Genomic DNA, 20,546 nt, shown 5'->3' with positions numbered 1-20,546 from the left:
TGTCCCTTCAGCTGCCCCTGGGTCTTGGATGATCTGGCACAGGAAGGGGCCCCACAGTCTTGTTAGCATGCCTGATTTTCCTTCTTTATTAAATGTCTGTTTCAAGATGTAATTAAGTTGAAGGTGACATGTTAGAAAGGACAGGTGCATTGAAGGCATAAGAGTGCTCACAGACCCAGCTCTTGAAATGGGGGTGAGAGGAACAAGGATTAAAAAGGTGAGCCATGCAGCCCACAGAATGAGCCAGGGGGTGGGCACACATAGCTCCCGAGCTTGGCCACGCTGAGCATCCGCATCCAGGCAAGTGGTCTCTGGGAGATGCCTGGCTCAGCAGGCAGAGCTCCCCAAGGGGCCCAGAGACAGCCCAAGGCCTAGCCAGCTCCACCCCCACACACGCCACCTACAAGTGACGCCAGCCCCAAAAAGTAATAGGAAAGTTCAGAATGAAAACAAAACCTCAAAAATGTAAAAAGGCTAAGTGTAGCAGAGTAATACCGGAAACATTATATACACAGGCAGCAACGCCTGCAGCAGCCTCCGGGTCACTCTGGGGGCACTGCAGGGGTCCCAGCAGCTGGAACTGCAGGGCCTCAGTACACGGAGCTGTTCCGGATACCACAGCACAGCACCATGCTCAGGATCATCTCAAAGATCTGTGGGAGGAGAGTGCAGTAAGCACCACAGGAAAGGACAGGCAGAGCGGCTGCGTCCCTGTTCATCCCACTCACCATGATGACAGCAACCACTATGGCTGCGATGCCAATGAGGTACAGCTTCCCAGAAAAGAGTTCGTCGATCTTCTTGTGGCAGTCATCCTGCAGGGGTGGCCAATGGGTGGTCAGGGGCTGGCTTCAGTTCCAAAGAACAGAGAGGACTCACAGCCATCACCCCTGCCTGCCTGAGGAGAGGGGGGTACAGTGGCCAGACCTCTGCCCAGGGTTTACCTTCCACTGGCTTAAATAAATCAAACACAGGATCTACTGCTTGGAGCCTTTTGAGGTCATGATTATTGGTATCACTAGTGCTCTAGTCACTGGTGTGACAGATGTTCATAGAGGGTATTTCTCCAGGGTACTGTGGCACACCAGCTGTCAGGAGGTCAGGACCCTGGGTGCCCACAAATATGAGCAGAGCTATGAGTTGCCCAGATCTCCTCGTGAGGCCCACCTGTGAGGCTCCCACCTACCCTCCTATGGGCCCTGTACGTAAGCCCCACCCAGCCCTCCCAGCAGGGCAGCCCTGACATGGGCCTTGGTTCCAACTGGTTTGGACCACAGGGACCCCTGTGTAGACTACCCAGAACCCAGGACCCCACCCAGGTGTGTACAGACCCGGCTTCTGCCCCACCCACTGCTGTGCACCTTCCATAAGGTATTCATGAAGGAGCTGTCCGAGGGACACAAGTTGTTCCTCAGCACCGAACTGGACAGCGCAGTCAATGTGTTGGAGCCACAGCAGTTGAGCTGTAGAGGTCAAGAGCACTGTGGTCATCTCACCAGGCAACGGAGAAGAAAAGCCATAGATAAGCATTACATCACCCTCCCAACATGCACCGGGGACCAGCCTTCCTCCCCAGTCAAAGGCACTGCTCAGACATCCCCCATTGGCCAGGTTCAAGAGGTTCTTGCTAGGAAATGGGTCACAGAGGAGACACCCCCCCCACCCCCACCGACAGATCCTGGGTCTGAGCTGAGGTTGGACTACTCCAAGAAGGCACACAACCCCACCCTGGTCCTGCAGCCCTCCTGCTACCCAGCCCAGCCAGCCGCACCGTCTCATGGAAAGTCTTCACCACAGCCTTGGCGTTGTTAGCTTCGTCATCCACCACAGCCTGCTGCAGAGCCTGGTCATAGAACTGCTTCACATCCTTGGCGATCTGGGGAAGCGGCATAGTCACATATACTTGGGACAATCCCCAGGGCAGAGCCCTGCACTCTGAGCACCACCCATGTCCTCAGCCCCAGTGTCAACTCCTCCACAGAGCTGAGATCTTCCTACCAGGCAGATCCTAGGAGGAGTCCAGAGAGCCCCCAAAAACCATGGGCTAAGGTGACCCATCACTAGCAACCTGGGCAGTGCTCCTTGCAGGCTCACCTGGTCCTTGTTGACAAAGCCCCAGATGCCAGCAGCCACCTCACAGGCGAAGAGGATCACAAGGCAGGTGAAGAACTAGGAGCAGGGAAAAAGAGGGTAGGCTCTGGGTAGGGCCCAGGCTAGCATGGGGCTGCCTTCTACAGAGGACAGACCCAACAGATATAAAACGGGAAGCTGGCAGTAGCTGCCAACCTATGTCCCCATCCAGAATAAGCCACGCGGAGCCATGAAGGACAGAGCCTGAAGTGCAGCCCTTGCAGCAAGGTGCGGGCATGTTCATTCTCCCCACACTGCCTACCTCTGCAGGATGGCCAGCTGGAGCAGGGAGGATGGGACAGGTTAACAGGTAACAGGTGATCAGCCCAGGTGGCTGCAGCCCCTTGGGCAGTGACGACAAACCTTTTGGAGTTTTCAGTGACACAAACAGCCCACGCAGCATGAATGCCATAGGTTCACTATACTGCCCTAGGGAGATGTTGGCACAGCTACTCCCATCTAAACTGACCCAGCCCTGGACAGTATAGCTGGGCCTCTGCTTCCTGCTGGCAGGTGATGTGCCCCAGGGACACAAGATGCTGGCCTCAGAGTCAAATTCAATCCCTATGACATTTATGGCTTTTTTTTTTTTAAAGAAAGAAAAAAAATCCTTTTTGTAACTGTTACAGTTTGTGTCTACATTTCCCCGCAGAGCCTCATGCAGTCGTGGGGGTGGGGTTCTAGAGTTTGTTTGATTAATTCATGGTCCAATATTGGGACCAAGGGTGTGAGTACTACACTCACCCTAGGGTGGGTAGCCTACATACACTATAAGAGACAAAAAGAGTTTTCTCTCTCTCTCTCTCTCTCTCTCTCTCTCTCTCTCTCTCTCTCTCTCCTCCCCTTTTGTTCTTGTTGCTCTTGCTATTTTCCGCTGCCTTGAACTGTTGCCCTCTGCCTGCCACCTTGCTCTGGCACCAGCTGATTAGGGACTGAAACCTCCACAAACCGTGAGCTAAATAAACCTTTCACCTTTTTTTTGTCTTTTTGAGACTGGGTCTCATGTGCAGTCCAGGCTGGCCTTGAGCTCACTTTGTAGCCCAGGCTGGTCTCGAACTCACGACGATCCTCTTGCCTCAGCCTCCCGGTTACTGGGATTACAGGCGTGCGCCACCATGCTGGGCAACCTTTCCTCTTTTAACCTTAAGTGTTGGGTATTTTGTCTCAGCAATGAGAAAAAGTAACTAAGACAGTAACTTAGCCTTAGGAACTAGACATGATAGAGATTCAATTTAAGACGCGAACAGGAAAACCAGAAAGCCAAAATTCTAGGAGGATGTTAAGGCTGCCCAGTGACCCCTGGTCCAGCCTGGGGAGGCCCCAAGTGCCATATCCAAGGCCTGCTGGGCTGAACTGAAGCCCCTGAGTCTGCCCCTATGCCCACTTGGCACCTGCTGAACCCTACTTCTCAGCACCAGCCCAGAACCCACTGACTTCCCAATCTTACCGTCCCCAGCAGACACTGGGACTCCTGGATGGCCCCATAACAGCCAAGAAAGCCGACGAACATCATCACAGCCCCCACAGCAATGAGGATGTAGATGCCTGTTGGGGAGAAGGGCCCTGGTGAGTGCCCACACACACACTGTGCCCAAGACATGAGGATCTGAGGCACTGGCACTCATATTAGCTCGACCTGGCCACTTGCGTATTGTCTGTGCCTCAGTGTCCTCTTCCACGGCATGGGAGGGGCCGACTATGCTGAGGAGAGGATTGGATGATACTTAAGTACCCAGAGAACCCTGCTGACAATGCTTCACAGAGATCTTCCACAGTGTACCCACCACCTGTATCTACTCCCAAAGCCTTTAGGACTCATGTGAGGGGCAGAGACCAACCCATTTGAAAGTGCCAAGTGATATACTGGACCTGTATGATGGGCCCTGTTGTTGGTAGTGGGGGGCTGTGCAGGGAACCCCAGTATTGGTATGTGAAGGGAAATGAGGTGAAGGAGTTCCATGGTGGCCACACAGCAGCCCCACCCCACCTGTCCCTGCCCTTAGGGACACCAGCATTTGAGTTGGGGTACTCTGTGTTTGCAGTGGATGGGGAGACCCTCAGGCAGGAGTGTGCTGCATGAAGTGGCCAGACCCATGAGAGTGGCAGGACTGTGCAGAAGCCAGTCCACACTCACCTGCCCACACCCACTGGACGGGCAGTGCATTCCTGGGGAGGCAGGCAGGGTCACAAAGAGTAGGGCCAGCAAGGACCAACATGTACAGGGTCTCATTGCCTGCAGCCCCCATTTTCCCTTGGGAAAGGCCACAGTGTCTCTGTAGGGCCCTCCCAGCTCCTCATCCTTCAGCAGACTGGCCCATCCCCCGGTCACCATGGCAACACTGCTGGGCACCCAAGCCTCCTTGCACAGAGCCAGGCCCATTGTCCCCAGCCTGGCCAGCTCAGGAGGGAAGGATCTGGGGGCCAGGATGCACTGTGAGGTTTAGAAATGGACTAGATCTGGGGCCTAGCCTTCTTGGCCAGCACTGAACACCTGACCAAGGGGAAGCTTCCCACGAGGCACACCTCACAGGTGGCTCTCCACCTGGGAACCAAAGCACACTTAAACTGGGTTTTGACTCCTCAGGCTCCCAGATCCCTGACCTCAAGATGAGGCAGGGCACCCACCCACTGTGTCACCAGGTCATGTTCAAGATAGAAGTGCAGACTGTCTGTCTCAGCAAGGAGGATCCCACAGGGCTAGGAGACCCAAGCGGTTTCAGTCTTGGGGCTGCTCACAGCTTCTCAGCAGCAGCCTCGCTCTAGCACAGCCTGGAGCCCTTTGGCATTTCCCAGGGTGCTGAGGGGGCCAGCCAACTCTCCATCTTCCCAGCAGTGGATAAAGCGCCTTTGTGAAGCCCTGCATCTGCTCCCAGGAGGGCCCAGCCCAGAGGCAGCAGGGATGCCAGGGGCCTGATGTGGGAAGGGCAGAGACTTGGTGGAGGGATCCGAGTGGCCCCATCCATGGGACACCAGCAAAAGTCCCAGGCCTAAATCTGGGCAGGTGCCACCATTCAGCACCCAGCCTGCCAAGCAGTGCAGTGCCTGGGGCTGTTCCCCCAACACCCAGGAGGCCTTAGCTAAGGAGAGGTGGGAAAGTGGTTGCACAGCAAAGAACAGTGAGAACACACAGATCAGAGACTTGTTTCTGAAGCTACTCTGCCCTGGCACTGTGGGGCCTACCTGGCAACTCCTCTCTTACGGCACCACTGCCCAGCAGGAGCCTTGAGAGCTCCTTGGTGTCCATCCTGACAAGGGCCAAAGGTGGGAAGGAGGCCAAGAGGATCTGCAGCCCTTCGCACAGCACTCAGCTCACCCTGGCTGGCCCTACTTGAAGCAACATAAGCCTTCCACTCCTGCCCAGTCACGCCAGGCAGAAATGGACCCACACAGGGACTGCTCTAGCTACCAGCATTGCTGCCATCTTCTGGGAGAGTCGCCTACCCCAGGGCCACTGTACCTCCCTCCCTGCAAGACCACATAGCACAGGAAGCATAGAGAGGGAATAGCCCCCTCCTACTATGGACAGGTACATGCAAGGAGACAGCATCACTCTGATGGCCAAGGATGCACCTACCTGTACTGGAAGGCAAGGCCAGGTTTGTTAGGAGGCCCCTTTGGATCCCCAATGCTCCTGATTATCTCGGAAAGGGGAATAAGCCAGGTGTGGTGATACATGCTGTAATCCCAGCACTTGGAAGGCTCAGGCAAAAGAATCACCACAAGTTCAAGGCTAGCCTGGGCTACATAGTATGTTCAAGGCCAGCCTGAAGTGCATAGCAAGACTGTCTCAAAAAAACACAAAAAGAAAAGAAAGGGGAACAAGGGACCAGAGAGAAGATTCCTAGGGGAGACCAGAGAATACTGACCAGGTCCTCCACACTAAGACGTGGGGCAAAGCTAATAGGTTGGCTTTTGATGGCCCTGGCTAGAGCACCTAGCTGCAACATAGGCTGAAGGCTCCCCCTTCTCCTGTGAGGGCACCAGAGCACCAAGAACAGGTAGGACCCTTCCCAGTCTGGGCGAGGAACCCTCCCTAGGAATAGCTGCACCCAGAAACAGTCAGCCACAGGATCGTGCCTTTAGGGAACACAGGGGCCATCCCTGGCCATGCTATCTGAACCCAGCCCTGTCTATTCTGTCTGTGGAAAGACAAAGAGGACTACGGCAGAATGGAGAGGAAGGAATGGCACCCCTTGGGTTATCCTGCGGTGACTGGGGTAGGGGTGTGGCCAGCCAGGAGCCCTACTCAACAGCCAGGCCTGTCTTCCAAGTCAGTGGGCAGAGGAGGGAGTGGAAGACCCCTTCCAGGCTCCACTTGGGAGGGGGAGGACTCTCACCAGGCCCCAGCTGCAGCCCTAACCCTGAGACTCCTCCTTTAAAGGGCAGGAACATCTCACTCACATAGAGCTCCAAGGGCACTCTGCCCTCCCCCAGGACAAGGTGGAAAGCTGGGCCCTGCAGTGGGCCTCCTCTTGGTCATCCCCACTCCTGGGCTCCACCCCTGCTAACAGGCAGCCTAATAAGGCAGCTTACCAAGGCAGCAAGGTATGGAGGCCTGTTGCGGGGGAGGTGGCTGAGTCACACTGTCCTCCCCAGCTCTGGCCTCCAGCTGCCTCAGCTGCTCCAGGGCAGGTCAGGCATCCAGCCCCACCCTGCCCGGGAACCTCCCCAGAAAAGCCTAGTTATAATAAGCATAGTGCGCCACCCCTTCAGCCCTCCCGACCGCTGCCCTCCTGTTTAGGCATGGCTTGAAGTGATTTGGTGGGGTTCCCTAGCTACAGGCCCATTTGGAGCCCAACTCTTCAGCTCCTGGAATCTCTTTCTGGCTGGTTGCCTCCTGGCCCACCTACCAGGCCCTGCCTCCCCCAGGAAGCTCTCCCTGACTACCTGCTGCAACTGCTTGCCTTGACCTGTTGATCAGATCCTGCCCATGTGTCACTTACCCACATAGAAGGTGTTGGGTGCCGGCTTGTTTCCCAGCTCCAGGTAGAGCAGGCTGGTGGTCTGCGGGTCATGGCGCAGCCACAGGGCTACGCCCAAGATCACTCCTCCGGCCAGCTGGGGGAAAGAGTAGGGATAGTGTCATAAGTAGCCCAGAACACAGTGGGATTGTGAGAACCCCACTGTGCTGAACATCCAGGGTAAATAGCTCTAGTCAGGAAGGCTGGACCCTTAGTTGGGACCACGGCTGGTGTGTCAGTGCCATACCCTTGAGGCCAGAGGCCCCTTCTAGCACCTGGATGCAACTCCAGGGCAGACTGCCAGGTCAGATACAGGGCATCTCCGAGATTTACTTCCTTAGTCTAATGTATCCCAAATACTGAATGGGTCATAATTATACAAGATCTTTATTGTTCTCAAGTTCCAGATTGACTAGAGGTCTACATTTTTATCTGCTAAACCTGGACAGAGGCCACAGCAGGACCTGGGCACCCAGGGAAACTGAGCCCTCCTCCAAGGAATCCTTTAGTGACTGCCAGAGGTGTGCTGGGAACCCCACAGTGGGAACTCTAAATCCAGGCAGAAGGGTGGAGATCTGATGCTGCCGGGACCCTTGTGGGGCCTGTGCCATCCAGGGAGCTGTAGGGCATGGCCTATGATGCAATCCCTGCAACTGTGGCTCTGGGAAGGGAAACGCTGAGGGTAGGTGGCTGCAATACCCATGGGAGAGAGGTTTAAGTGGGTAGCTTGGGCTGCCACAGGCAAGGGGGATAGATGGGACCCTGCTCAGGCTGGCATTCAGGGTACATGGTCAGGCTGAGAGACCCACAACAACTTGTTATCCCACATACAGGTGACCATCTTAGTGATGTAGGGGTCTGTCCTTGAGGCGAGGTCTGGCCCATTCCTACTGCTCCTTACCCTGGTTCCTATCCACTAGGCTGGGGGCCACTCCACTGGTGGTGGTGGTACATGGGGTCATCCTTTGCCATTCCTGGAACCTGGCACCATGCAGGGTACTTTACAGAACACAGCAATCAGGAGTGACTGGAAACCCTGAGTCCTGCCTGCCTCTGCCCTCCTCCACCCCAGAAACTCTCTTGGCTGATGCTTTTAGGTACTCCTCAGCAAGGCAAGGGTCTCAGAATCACAGGAGCGGGGGACTTGATCCCCTTCAGATCCTTCTACTATCCATCCAGACCTCCCCAGGTATGGCATATGGCTCCATAGACCCTCCAAAGCTGAGGTTACTGACTCTGGGATAGGAACAATCTGCCGGGTCCCTGATGGGGGCAGGGAGGACTGTAGCATCCCAGATAGCTGAGAGGCAGCTAGTCAGGTCTTTATCTTACTTCCTTAGGAGCACATGGAGACCTGCGCAGCACCATCCCAGCACACCAGCTGTGGCTACTCATTGGCAGGGACTGCCTAAGGAGATCACAAGGGTCAGGTTGGTGTCCCACAGAGGAATGCACTGCCTTGCTTCCCTGGGCCTTGACAGGTTCTATCTTCCGCCTTCACATGCTCACTGAAGGCCAGGCCTTGTGGGGTTCCTGAAGGAAGTAACATGGGGACACAGCCCAACACAGTCCCCAAAGGAGACATGAAGCTGGTGAGCACTAGGGGCAATGATGTCCCTCCAACAGGAATGCCCACAGAGGACGATCTGCCTAGAGTTTGGGGGGAAGGCCTGGCTTAAAGAAGGTTACCTCTTGGCTTCCCAGCTTCATCCTCCTAAGTAGGGGCTAGCAGCTCACCCATAAAAGGCACAGGGTTTCTGGTCAAAGAGGTAGGAGAACTGAAACATGGGCTTGAGAAAAGCACCTGGTGGTCCAGTTCTCACTCCTGTGGCCCTGGCTGGGGAGCAGGGCCCTAAGGGGAGGCGAACGTGCTTAGGAGAGTGTGTAACTGTCCCAAGGAAAGCCCCAAGCAGGCCTGGGAATCCCCGGGCAGGCTGGCTTAGGTCCCCACAGAGGTAGGGTGGAGGAGAAGCTGTGGGTTTCCAAGCTATCTCATCTTACCTTCCAGCCAGGGCCAGGGCACTTTCCCCCAGGGCAGGAGGCCAGGGCTCACTCTCCCTGCACCTCTCCCTTGGGCCTCAGCTGTAGTTTCTCAGCCCTTCTTCTGGAAGCTGAACCTCACTTACAAGAAGCTCACCCCTGTGTTTTCACATTCTAGTCTGCGGGAGGATGGGCCCTACATCCCCACTAGGTACAGGACCAAGGCTCTTCCCCAGTGAGCAAGCAGGGTATGTATTACAGCCCGTGAGGGCTCACAGTGCACCTGCTGGCTGAATCAGAAATGGCCTGGCAGCTGGGACTCTGAGTGTGCCCCTTATATGACGAGGCTCCACTGATGCCAGGGGTCCTCAGGCTTTCTGAATCCTGTAGGAACAGACAGTTCTCTATGCTTCTACGCCTGTCACACTGTCAAGAGGACAGGAAGGGCCTGTGACAGTGTGGGGGAGGCAGGACAGTGAGAGATGGTAAGGGGCCCCAGGGAGCTGTGTCAAGCTCCTCTTGAGCTGGCTGCCATCTGCGACTTTACCAGAAGAGGTGATAGGCTGAGTTACGCTGGTAACTCTGGCTTCCTTGTGGCTTTGAAAACGTCATGTATTTTGTTTGGAAACTGGTCCAGAGGTTGCTCTGAAAGCCGTTCCAGGCCAGAGAGGTGGCAGACAGGGGGAGCCCTGCCCCGTCACTCCCTCAGTGGTCACAGCTAATTGCAAATCGTGACACAGCCACAGAAGCTGTGGGGGCTGCTGGCAGGTTGCCACCTTCCTGGGCCTCAGTGTCCCCACCTGTGAAAAAGCTGAGCACACCCCATGTTGGCTCAAGGGCTGCTCTATCATGCTGACCCTGGCTGGGCAGGGACAGGGATCGTCCTCATCCTCCCTGTGCAGCCTCCCATGGGTGAAGCCGAGCACAGCACCCTCTCAGAGCAGTGCTGTCCTCCCAGAAACCTATGGGCAGGCAAAGCTCAGCCTGCCCCAAAGCCCAGTAATGGTGAATTTCAGGCTTGGTAGCTACTTCCTTCTCTGTTTGGGAAGGAGGCTTTTTGTTCAGACTCCAGGGTGGCGTGGAGAAGATGCCTCTATATGAGCCCCTGAACCCCAGTTTTCTTGCCCAGTGATGAAAAGGGGTCTGATGCAGGCTACAGTGCAGGGGAGAGCCTGATCTAAAAATATAGAGGCTTTGAAACCTTAAGTTAGAAAAGCAATAGGCCGGAAACGGGGTGGAGGTGGGGTGGGCGGGGGACAGCATAGGGGTGGATGAGGCAGCTGGGACATGCCTTGCCTACCTCACTGTCCCAAGGGCACTGCCTACCCCACAAGGCCACGGAGGGCAATCATAGACCTTTCTGGTGGGAGAGGGGGTAATAAGGATTGTCTGGGCCAGGGATATAGCTCAGTGGCACAACAGCCTGCCTGGCAAGCACAAGGTCCTAAGTTTGATTCCCTGTACCAAAAAATAAAAAATAAAAAAAAATAAAGGGAAGGATTGTCGGGCATGGGGCTGGTGCTGCTCCCAGACCTTCATCCTTCTAGCCCCTGTCCAGACCCCCAGGGTGGGTCTAGGCAACCAGGGGAGGGGCCTTCGGTTGGAGCCATGACAACAGTGGGGAAACTGAGGCAATGGGCAGGGGATATTCCCCTAAGGCCACCTGTAAGTGCTTCACCCTTAAAACTATACCTGTCACAGGCTAGGATAGCAGGGCTAGAGGTATCTAAGGAGCCAGAAGCCTGAAAGAAAACTGTTCTTCAGCCACAGCTAGAACCAGCAAGAATCTAATAAAGAACTAGTGGTCAAATACATAAGGAGCTTGCAAAGATCAATGGTAGGAAAGCCAGCCACCCAAGTTTTAAAAGATGCACGAAGGATGGAAAGGCAGCCCACCTAGAATACAGAGAGCACCTAAGCACTGGAAAGGGGGCTGCCCTCCATCCAGACCCCTGCACAAGAGCCACAGCCAGACCCCAGCCTGCCGACTCCACTGGCTGAACCTGAGGGGACTTGCCACCTTCAGTGCCTGTCACACCCTTGAGAGGATGGGGCGGGCCCAGGACAGTGCAGGGGAGGCAGGAGGGTGGGAGATGGTGGATGACCCCAGGGAGTAAGCAAGTTCTGATGAAGGGTGGTACAGTCATTAATTACTTGGGTTAACTCTACACCTCCTCTGTACCCCAGGGATCCACCTCAGGTATTTACCCAAGAGAAATGAATATAGGCTCATGCAAGACTCATGGACCAGTGTTTCCAGCAACTTTGCTTCTAAAACACTAGAAAGAGTTTGTGTGTCTGCTGGAAGGTGACTGATGGGCGGGCGGGGGTGGGGGGGTATCCATCCTGCAGTGGAATCCACTTCAGTGAAAAAGCAGGGATATACACAGACATATTCCTAAACAATCACACTGGGAAAAGAAGAGTTCGCACCTTCTGCCTCCACTTATGTGACTGCGGGAGAAATGTGAGCCCAGAAGTCCTGGAGAGGACAAGCAGGAGAGATTACAAAGGGCCCACAGGATAGGAGTATAAATGTGTCAAAACTTACTATGCTGTACACTTTGAATGTGTGTTTGTGCACGCACACTGTAGGTCAATTACTTCTAAATAAAGCTGTGCAAAACCCCCTCGTCCTTGGAGACTAAATGCAAAGGGGAAAAGGGCCCAGCTGCTACCCTGGTACAAGGTCTTCCCACGAAGGAGCTAGGTTCCCTGGTGGCCAGCAACAAACATCTGGACACGCTAGAGTACTGTCCACAGACCCAAAGTTCTAGTGTAAACCAAAGCCAGGGATTGCAATCGCTAGGGAACATTTGTGCCAATTAAACAAAGAGTCGGCCCAGTATCTGGGGAAAATGAGAGTGTGGTGCTGGATGGAGGCCCAGGCATGAAGGCCAAGGATGGCCAAGCCTCTGAATGCTGGGTTCTGTTTGAGCTGGCCCACCTCAGGCCAGTCTCGGCCTCCCTGCTTCCAGTATCCTACTTTATAAACTAAGGAAATAACAATATAGAAGCTAACATACACAGACTGCTTACACAGGACACTATATCCAGCTCTTGACAGCAGTGACATTATGATCACCAGTATGTCTCATAGAGAGCAGAATCTGGGATTTCTTTATTTCTCTCTTTCCAGACAGAACCATACACTTGGGAACACCAGACATCTCTCTATTCAAAGCTGTCCTGTGGAAAGCAGCTCTGGCCACCTGCTCCTGCATCCTAAGTAAGCTACTCCCATGTCCTAAGGTACTACCTTGTCTTAAGATACTCCCGCTCAAGGCTAGGGGGATAGAGGAAAAGGCCCAGGTGGCATGTCTGGGTTCCTAGAGGACTCCATGCAAGGAACAGAAAACAGCATTCACAACTCTATAAAGGATTCTGCTTCTTCCTCCATCCTGGGAATTAATAAATAACAGGCTCTACTCTAAAAGGGGGCGGGGGCTGCCAAGTATGCTGGGTCCCTGCCCAGCCTGTCTGCTGTTTCCCAGAAGCAGCTGAAAGGGAGCAGGCCTCAGACAGCCTTCCACGCCACACCAGTCAGCAGCCTACTCTCAGCCAGACTCTGGATGAGAGCTGGGTTTTTGGGGGGCTTTCCCACTGCAGCACATTCTACCCTATCCCACCCCACAAAGAGGCAGGAAGCAGTCACCTCGTCTGGCTGGTCTAAGTGGTCACCCCAAGTGCTACCAACACATTCGTAGGGATAACAAGGGGGTAGGATGTGGCTCAGTGATGGAGTGCTTGCCTTCCATCCCAGCACCTCTTCCCCACCCCTCAAAATTCTCCAGTGGATAATAAGTACTCCTAGCCTGTCTCTTTGAGCTGCAGCCGGGCATTAATCTATAGCCCAGACCACTGATGCCTCTGGACAGAGGACAGAGTCCTCCCTGAGGGGACACAGGAACTTTCTCAGGTTTTCCTGGGAAGCGGACAGCCATGATGGCCTCAAGGAACAGAACCACCAGAGGAGGCTCAGGCAGGAAGGAAGCGTGGAGGGAAGAACAGGAATCCTTACCTCGGTCAGGAAGCAGAGCTCTATTCACAGGGCCCCTCAAGCTCAGGAAGCTGCTGTCTCAACCTCTAAAAATAGGTGTCAAAGCAAAGACCTAGCCCCTGGGGCCTGCCGGTTGGGCCAGGACATGAGCACAGGCGCCTGCTGTGTCAGGATGCAACAGGCAGTGGGCTGGGGCACCCCAGGAGCAGACTTGGGGCTGCCCACCGCTCCCAGGCAGGGAAGCCAGGAGGTGCCCCACTCATGCATGTCATGCCTGAGCTCCTCTGGGAAGCCTGTTTCCCTACATGGTCCTGGGAGAAAGGGTTCATGGATCTAGTGGGCCACAGTGATCTGTCAGAGATGTGGGGGCTGCTGGGTGGCCAGAACCCTCAGGGCTCTGTGCTTCTAGAGGTCTTAAAGAGGGGCTGGGGATTTAGCTCAGCGGCACAGCGCCTGTGTGGCAAGAGCAAGGTCGTGAGTTCAATTCCCGGTACCAGAAAAAAAAAACCAAAAAAAAAAAAAAAACCAAACCAATTAGAGGTCTTAAAGAGGTCTAGGTGGGCTTGGCACCTACTGGGGAGAGTGATGGGAGTTGGGGCCTCAAGAAGGATACAGAGAGGCCCCAGGACATTGGGCTGGGGATATGGCTCAGCAGCACAACGCCTGCTTGGCAAGTGCAGGGTTGTGAGTTGGATTCCCGAATCTAGAGAGGCCCCTGGACAGATCAGGTGTTGCTGCCAGCAACACCCAAGAGGCTACCCACACCTTCTCCCACCTGATGTGCCCACCCACTCTAGGGGAAGGTCATATAGCTGACACAACCCTAAGGGCTATGGAACCAGAGGTTGTGGGATGGGTTGTGGTTCCAGCCTTGCCTTACCATTTCCTCATGTGGTTGCCTAGGAAGTGCTGTTTCCCTGTCATCCTGAGTCTCGTAACAGCCTAACATGGCAGAGTGCTACTCTCAGTGACCCGTTTATTGTCTCCTCGGGCACACAGGGAGACACTGCTCCCTGCAGGCGAGGTCCAATATGCTCCTAGGGTGCAGAGCAGGGAGCAGGGCTGTGAGAGGTCAGCTCTCTGGGACCCCAGGGCTGAGGGGCTATGCTTTCCACAGCACTGCCTCTGAAAGCCTCCTGGGCTCCACTACAGAACCCATGGCTCAGGCCTCTGAACCTCAAGACTACAGCTCCAGCAAGGTGGGTGGCCCAAGGTCCTCATTCCTACAGCCCTGCCATGCTGGGTACCTCTCAGCCCCACCAGGAGTGCAGTCTCAGTGCAGTGCAAAGCCAGTCTGAATCCCAAACACAGGTAATAAACAGGTAAAAGGCCACAGGGTATTGCAAGCCCACCCTGAGAAAGTACTGATGATCCAGGCCCACATGGGTCACCAGGCAATTATTAGGGTGAGATGCCCCACAGGAACCACAGGACAACCAGGCCATCAGTCAGTCCCGCTGCCCAGGCTTTCTCAGAAATGATGTCATCTCAGTAACTGGGGCAAGGACAAGAAGGGAAACACCAACACTCCAAGAAGGGACACATCTTCAAAGACAGCAGGGGTGCTGAACCTGGGCTCTGAACTGGCTGGCTCCCTGCCCCCAGCCTCTATAGTATCTGGACCCCATACCTGGGCTCTCTCAGCCCCCTGCCTGGAGCACCCTCACCACTAATTCGAGGTGCTTTCAGGCTACAAAACCCTGGGCACTCCAGCTCTAATGCACCTCTTGCATTCCCAGCCCTTCAGCCTTCGACAGGCCTTATGTTTAGCACCCCTTCTACAGCCCCGCACAGAGAACGCCATGACCCTAGGAATGAAATCCAGTTATCAGCTGGCCATGGCCCCCTGCTTGAGGTGCCTTCCCCCACAACTGGCGGATCCTCTGAAGGAACTTCAAGTGGTCTCAAGTGACTTAGCATCTGCTCTGCAGCCCACCTGGAAGAGCAACTTAGGCTGGACCCAGAAGCCTGAGGTATATGTGTGGAGGAGCCAGGGGTCACAGAAGTTCAGGGGCTCCCAGGAGACACTCATATGCTGGTCACAGTGCACCCTACTGGACAGTGAAGACTGCTGAGGGCCAATTCTGGTAAGCAGGAGTTCTGGAAACAGGGTGGGCACCTCCAGTGCTGGAAGGCCCTCCAGCACTCAGGGGCATTGCTGGGTCCCAGGCATCAGGGCCAGAATGACTGCCACCCAGGCTTCTCCCCAGCCCCTCCTCTACCCCCACAAGCCTTCTCCGAAATGCCAGACCAGTGCCAGATGCTCCCTCCTGGGGACCTGGACTTGGCCTTATTGACTGTATGACTGAATCTCCTCCCTCTTGGCAGGACTTCAGGTGCTGAAATAAGGGTTGGGAGAGGGTCAGGGTCAGCGTCCCACTGTGCCTAAAAGTAGTTACTCAGAGCTGGGTGTGGTGGTGCATTCCTGTAACCCCAGCGCTTGAGAGACTGAGGCAGGAGGATTGCTGGGAGTTCAAGGCCAACCTGGGCTACATAAGCTAGTTTAAGGACAGCCCTGCACTACATAGTGAGACCCTGTCTCAATAAAACAAAACAAAACAAAACAGTTACTTGAGCTGAGGATTAGGATAAATTCAGTTTCTAGAGGCTGATCTGAGTTGGGACAGTAGGAGGGAGAAAGAAAACCCAACAGGCTGCTGAAAGAATGGACTGGGGGCCAGGCGTGGTGGCACATACCTTTAATCCCAGCACTCGGGAGGCTGAAGCAGGACGATCAAAGATGCAAGTTTGAGGCCTGGGCTACCTAGTGAATTCAAGGCCAGCCTGAACAGCACAGTGAAACTCTGTCTCAAAAAGATTAAAAAAAAAAAAAATGGACTGGGGGCTCTTTTGGAGACGGTGCCAAGGTGTGGGCACCAGAGCACAGCTAGCCATAGAGGCCACTGGGGTCCCTGGGCCCTACCTCCTTGCTCCAGCTCTGTGCCCCTCACTGCTCAGACCCCTCACCGGGGCCAGCCTGCCCAGGGACTAACCACAGACTTCCTCTTCTAGGTTCAACCCAGCCCAACGGCTGGTCGGGTAGGGTTATCTCCCCAAAGCTGGGCAAGCCAGGCAGCCAGACAGCCTGAGGGCACCAGGGGAAGTCCACTTGCCCAACCGGTGAAACCGGGCACAGGAAGTCCTCACCCCCACTGAGCCTGCTGGGACTGTAGCCCCTATCCAAGAAGGAAGGCAACAGTCCTGGCTAAGTGATAGACAGTCATGTGCGGAAGCGGGAATTGAGTGTCAGTTAGCAAGGCTGCTAATCAGCCTCCTCTGTGTTGTCACTGGCTATATCAGGTTGGAGGACTAGCCAGTCCCGGGCAGGGGACATGGCCCTTCTCCCAGTGGGGACTGTTGGCACCTCTCCTGGGCCCTCTAGCCAGCCTCGTGGAGAAGACCATTGTTACACCCATTTTGTAGATAAGGAAATCAAGGCTCCCACAGGCCAGTCACCTGCCCCAAAACCCAGGCCCATGTAGAATAAGCAGAACAGGAGACCCTTTTCTCCAGCCTTTTTTTTTTTTCTTTTTGGTTTTTTCCCGGCACCAGGAATCAAACTTACTACCTCACGCTTGCCAGGCAGGCGCTGTGCCGCTCAGCTAAATCCCCAGCCCCTCTCCAGCCTTCTTCCCAGCAGCAAGAGTCTTGGGTACTTGCCCTCTCCTCCAGGAGTCCCTGGACCTATCCCAAGGTGCACAATGTCCATGCTACTTGTGCAGCATCTTGGTGAAGCTATCTGCCCTACTCCATGCCAAGCCTAATGCCTAGCCAGCCAGCCAGCCAGGGAGCTCAGGACTCTGCTGGCCTCCAAGAAGGCTCTGGTTAGGGCACACAGAATGTAAGACACTGCCTGGGATTCAGAGTCTCAGCTTAGGGCATGAGAGACAGTAAGTGAAAGCATACATGTGAATGTAGGCAGGTGTCCCAGGGTTCCTCCCTGGAGAAATAGACCAGGCTACCTAGGACACTTTCTCCCACAAGGCAACCTTTTTCCTCTCTAAAAGGGAGCTTATAAAAAAATTGCCCATTCAAACAAGCGTTGTCAACCTGTTCTCACTCCCAGCTTGAGCCCCTAGTACCATGCTGGGTCCAGGCCAAAGGGCACCCACACCCTCCTCCCCAGGCACTTCCTACATGACAGCTCAGCTCTCCTTGGCTAAGATTCCTGGCTGGACATCATGCCCAGCATCCATTTCCTGAGCCTACCCTGTGCCAAGCCCCTCACTTTGCACTCGGGGGCATTAGCTAATATGCTCCCAAGCCCTCCCTCTAAAGAGGTCTAGAACCAGAGCAGTTGGGTCCACTGAAATCCAACTCCATGGCACCATGGCATTCTTAGCCACAGAACAACTCCTATGATGCTGGGGGTAAGGAGAGCAGAGGTTCTTCTGCAGGGCAGTGCCAGCCAGCATCCCCTGGCTTAGCTCTGCATCCCTGGTCCTGCTGGGCCCAGCATGGGTGTAAGGGTCTATGAGACGGGATGGATGCAGTCCTCAACTCTGAGCCGGGCCCTGGGAGAAAGAGGGAGAGGCTTGGGAATGATTCTAGAGCTTAATAAAGAGCACCTCTGGGGATATGATAGGCCTCCAACCCAGCTGCCTGGGAAACAGCCAGACTCACCTAGACCCAGGTCCCTGGAGGGGAGGGGCAGCTGGTGCAAGTATGTACCTGGCTACTTTCAGCTCCTTACTGTGTCCCCACTCCACATCTTGGCTAGAGGACCAGCAGAGGGACATCCTGGGTGCCCATTTACCTCCCACTTGCTGGGTCAAAGCAGGTGGACACTGATCAACACTAAGGGCCACACTGGGCAGAAGTCCAAATCATCAGTCTCACTGTTCCTCATGGTCATTGGGATCCCAACAGTGCCCACGAGCAGTCCATACAGCCCTCCCAGCTTGGGAAAGTGTGATGGGCTATCTCTCACTCTGCTCCTAGCTGAGTTCAATCCAATCTCTGCACCATACTCCAAACATCTCACTGCCCCCAGATCCATCCTGGGATCACTGGTGTCCAGATGGAAAACAGATGTCCCCAGTCCCGGACCCCAGGGGCTATTTTAAGTTTTCCCTCTCTGCCTCAATATGAGACACACACCACCTGGACACAGCTCTATCCTTCCTGGGATGGAGGAACAGCATCAGGGGGAACCTGGGAAGGATGGCAGTCACTGGTCCAAAAGACCAACCAGCAACTCCCATCCTTGAGGGCGGTGAACAGTCGTCACCCCTCCCGATTCCAGCACCACAGGAAAGGAAAACAAAGGGAACACACGGTATAGCCACTTCCCAGCAGAGAAGACTATGTTGGGAGAACGTACACCTGCCCCGACACACACATGACACACACGTGTAGACAGACACCTGCTTCCAAAGTGGAGAGCCCAACCTACACACAGGAGCCAGACCCAGACCCCTGCTTCAGAGACCCACACCCCAGGTCTGTAGGGTCACCCTTCAGCTGTGCCCAGGGTCCAGGCTGGTGAGGGATCAGGCTGGGGCTGGAATCTATGTGGGTGAGAAGTGAGACGGACCTCAAGAACTGGGACCTGGTGCGCACGGGCCATCGGATTTTGAGCTAAGCCTGGACCCCGACTCCCAGAAAGGTCCCCAGAATGGCGACAGCAGATTGCAGGGTGAGTGAGGCTGGGCTAAGAGTAGGTAGGACTTTTTCCAAGCCTTGAGCAGAATGTGAGCACACCGCCCCCCCACCCCCGACACAGCCGCCGCTGTTCATCCAGGGGTTGTGGCCACGATGAGCTCATGGGGGCGGGGCGCCGGGAGCCCCGCCCAGAGCCCCCTCAGTGCCCGCGAAACAGGGTGGTCCCCAAAACAGACTGGGAAGACTGCCCGAGCCCTGTGCAGAGAGGGGTCCGGGGTACGCGGCTCCGGACCCACCCGTAACCAGCACGCAACGGGGAAAGACAGAGGCCCTAGAGCGCTGGGGTCTGGCCCGGCCGCTGGACTGGGCCGCGAGGAGCGGACGGCCGATCCCCGGCTCGCTGCCTCCGGGTTGTCCAGCGGCGCGACGGTCCGGGACCCTCGCCCCGCGCCGGGAGCCCACAGGTGGCCTCGCAACTTCGCCGCGGCGCGGCGCCCCCCTCCGCCGGGCCTAGAGCGAGGCAACCGGGCCTGCCTCAGGTGCGGTGCGCCCGCCCCCCGCGAACCTCACCCTGCCCGCCACTCACCCAGAAGACGAAATTGAAGACGAAGAGCAAGTACTTGATGCACTTGGTGCAGCCCTCCACCCCCATGGCGGCTCGAGGCAGTGGGGCACGGGCCGGTCCGGAGAGGCAGGCGGGCCGGGGGCGCGGGGACGGTGGTCCGGCGGGCTTGGCGGGTGGGCTGGAGTCCTGAGGGCCCGGAGGCTAGGGCGCAGCGGGCGGGGCACGGGCGACGTGCGGGTGCGAGGCCTGCCTGGGTTCACGAGGATCGGGTCGCAGCTGCTTAAAGCGCGCTCGCAGTGGCTGCGCACGCGCCGCGCTCCGCTCAGTTTATAGGCGGTCAGACCCCACCCCCATCAGGCCCCGCCCCCTGTCTCCTGCGCCCCCTCCCTCCGGCCTCGCCTCCCGCCGCTAGCGCCCAGACAAGGATGCCCAGAAGAGGATGCCCAGACAGGGGGTGCCTCCCGGGCCACATTCCCTCAGCGACTGGGGACTTTGGTGCCGCCGAGACCTGGGGGGCTAGGGTGCAGTGTGCTGCATACGGGATGTATCCCAGAGCTGGAGCTGCGTAGGGTTCCGGGCCGCGGGGCCTGACCGCAGGGAGGCGCCTGAAGAAGCAGCTAATAGCTGTGGCCTAGAAACGCAGCCGGGGGAACCCCCGGGAGGGGCTCTCCCTCTGTTCCTCTGGCGCCTTGGACATTCCGGAGGACTCCTTGGAGGGGTTGACGAGCCTTGCAAAAATAGCATGCTTTGTTCCGTTGCTCTCCCGGGCAGGAATTTGGGTGTGTGTGAAGCCGGAGCAGGGCATGGGCCTGAAGGTCTACAGTGCCATTCTAGGCAGCCAGTCCTCTGTCCCACAGAAAGCGGGAGTCGCTGGTCTCCGTTCAAGGAGTCTGCCTTTGGAAAGATCACTGGCGCTACCAAAGTATCCCCAGACCAACGAGAAGTGTTTAAGTTCTCGGCCACTTAAGAAGAACTCCCAAATACTGTACTTTTCACCCTTGGAGCTAGCTTGCCAGGATTCAGAGGTGGGTTGGCATCTTCCTGAAGGTGCCAGAGACGGGGGTGGTTTCTGCCCAGGTGATCAGGGAACACAGTCACCAATGCTGATACACCAGTAAAGATTTCCTACCTCCTCCCTCCAAAAAACACTGGAGGATGAACTCTAGGGCTGCTTCAGCGGAGCTCAGCTGGAGACCACGATGCACAGACCAAAAACCTTCCTTCACCCAGGTCGTCCACCTAGCGAAACATCACCTGTCACAGTGTGTGCTTGCTGCAGTAATGGGCAGGGCAGGATCTGTATCAG

The 20,546-nt window shown here is 55.8% G+C and overlaps 1 protein-coding gene across 1 annotated transcript; it reads right to left on the bottom strand.

Moving 5' to 3' along the window:
* Positions 1-62: 62 nt before the first annotated feature.
* Positions 63-19,562, bottom strand: Cd81 (CD81 molecule). The gene is made up of 8 exons (XM_005384204.2): positions 19,262-19,562; positions 7,074-7,188; positions 3,578-3,675; positions 2,095-2,169; positions 1,772-1,876; positions 1,362-1,463; positions 729-815; positions 63-653 (listed from the first exon to the last, which is right to left on the bottom strand). The coding sequence occupies exons 1-8, from the start codon at positions 19,325-19,327 to the stop codon at positions 591-593; spliced, it is 711 nt and encodes a 236-aa protein (XP_005384261.1). The 5' UTR covers positions 19,328-19,562; the 3' UTR covers positions 63-590.
* Between the last annotated feature and the right edge of the window lie 984 nt (positions 19,563-20,546).

Source organism: Chinchilla lanigera, unplaced genomic scaffold (genome assembly GCF_000276665.1).
Source record: "Chinchilla lanigera isolate Chin_1 unplaced genomic scaffold, ChiLan1.0 scaffold00021, whole genome shotgun sequence".
In the NCBI taxonomy this organism is placed as follows: domain Eukaryota; kingdom Metazoa; phylum Chordata; class Mammalia; order Rodentia; family Chinchillidae; genus Chinchilla; species Chinchilla lanigera.
The sequence above is the reverse complement of the archived record's forward strand: the minus strand, read 5'-3'. Positions and strand labels throughout refer to the sequence as shown.

Coding starts and splice junctions, on each gene's coding strand:
- Cd81 (XM_005384204.2), bottom strand. CDS start 19,327: ATGGGGGTGGAGGGCTGCACCAAGTGCATCAAGTACTTGCTCTTCGTC. Junction 7,189..19,261: donor TCTTCAATTTCGTCTTCTGG/GTGAGTGGCGGG, acceptor TCTTTCCCCCAG/CTGGCCGGAGGAGTGATCTT. Junction 3,676..7,073: donor ACCCAACACCTTCTATGTGG/GTAAGTGACACA, acceptor TCTCCCCAACAG/GCATCTACATCCTCATTGCT.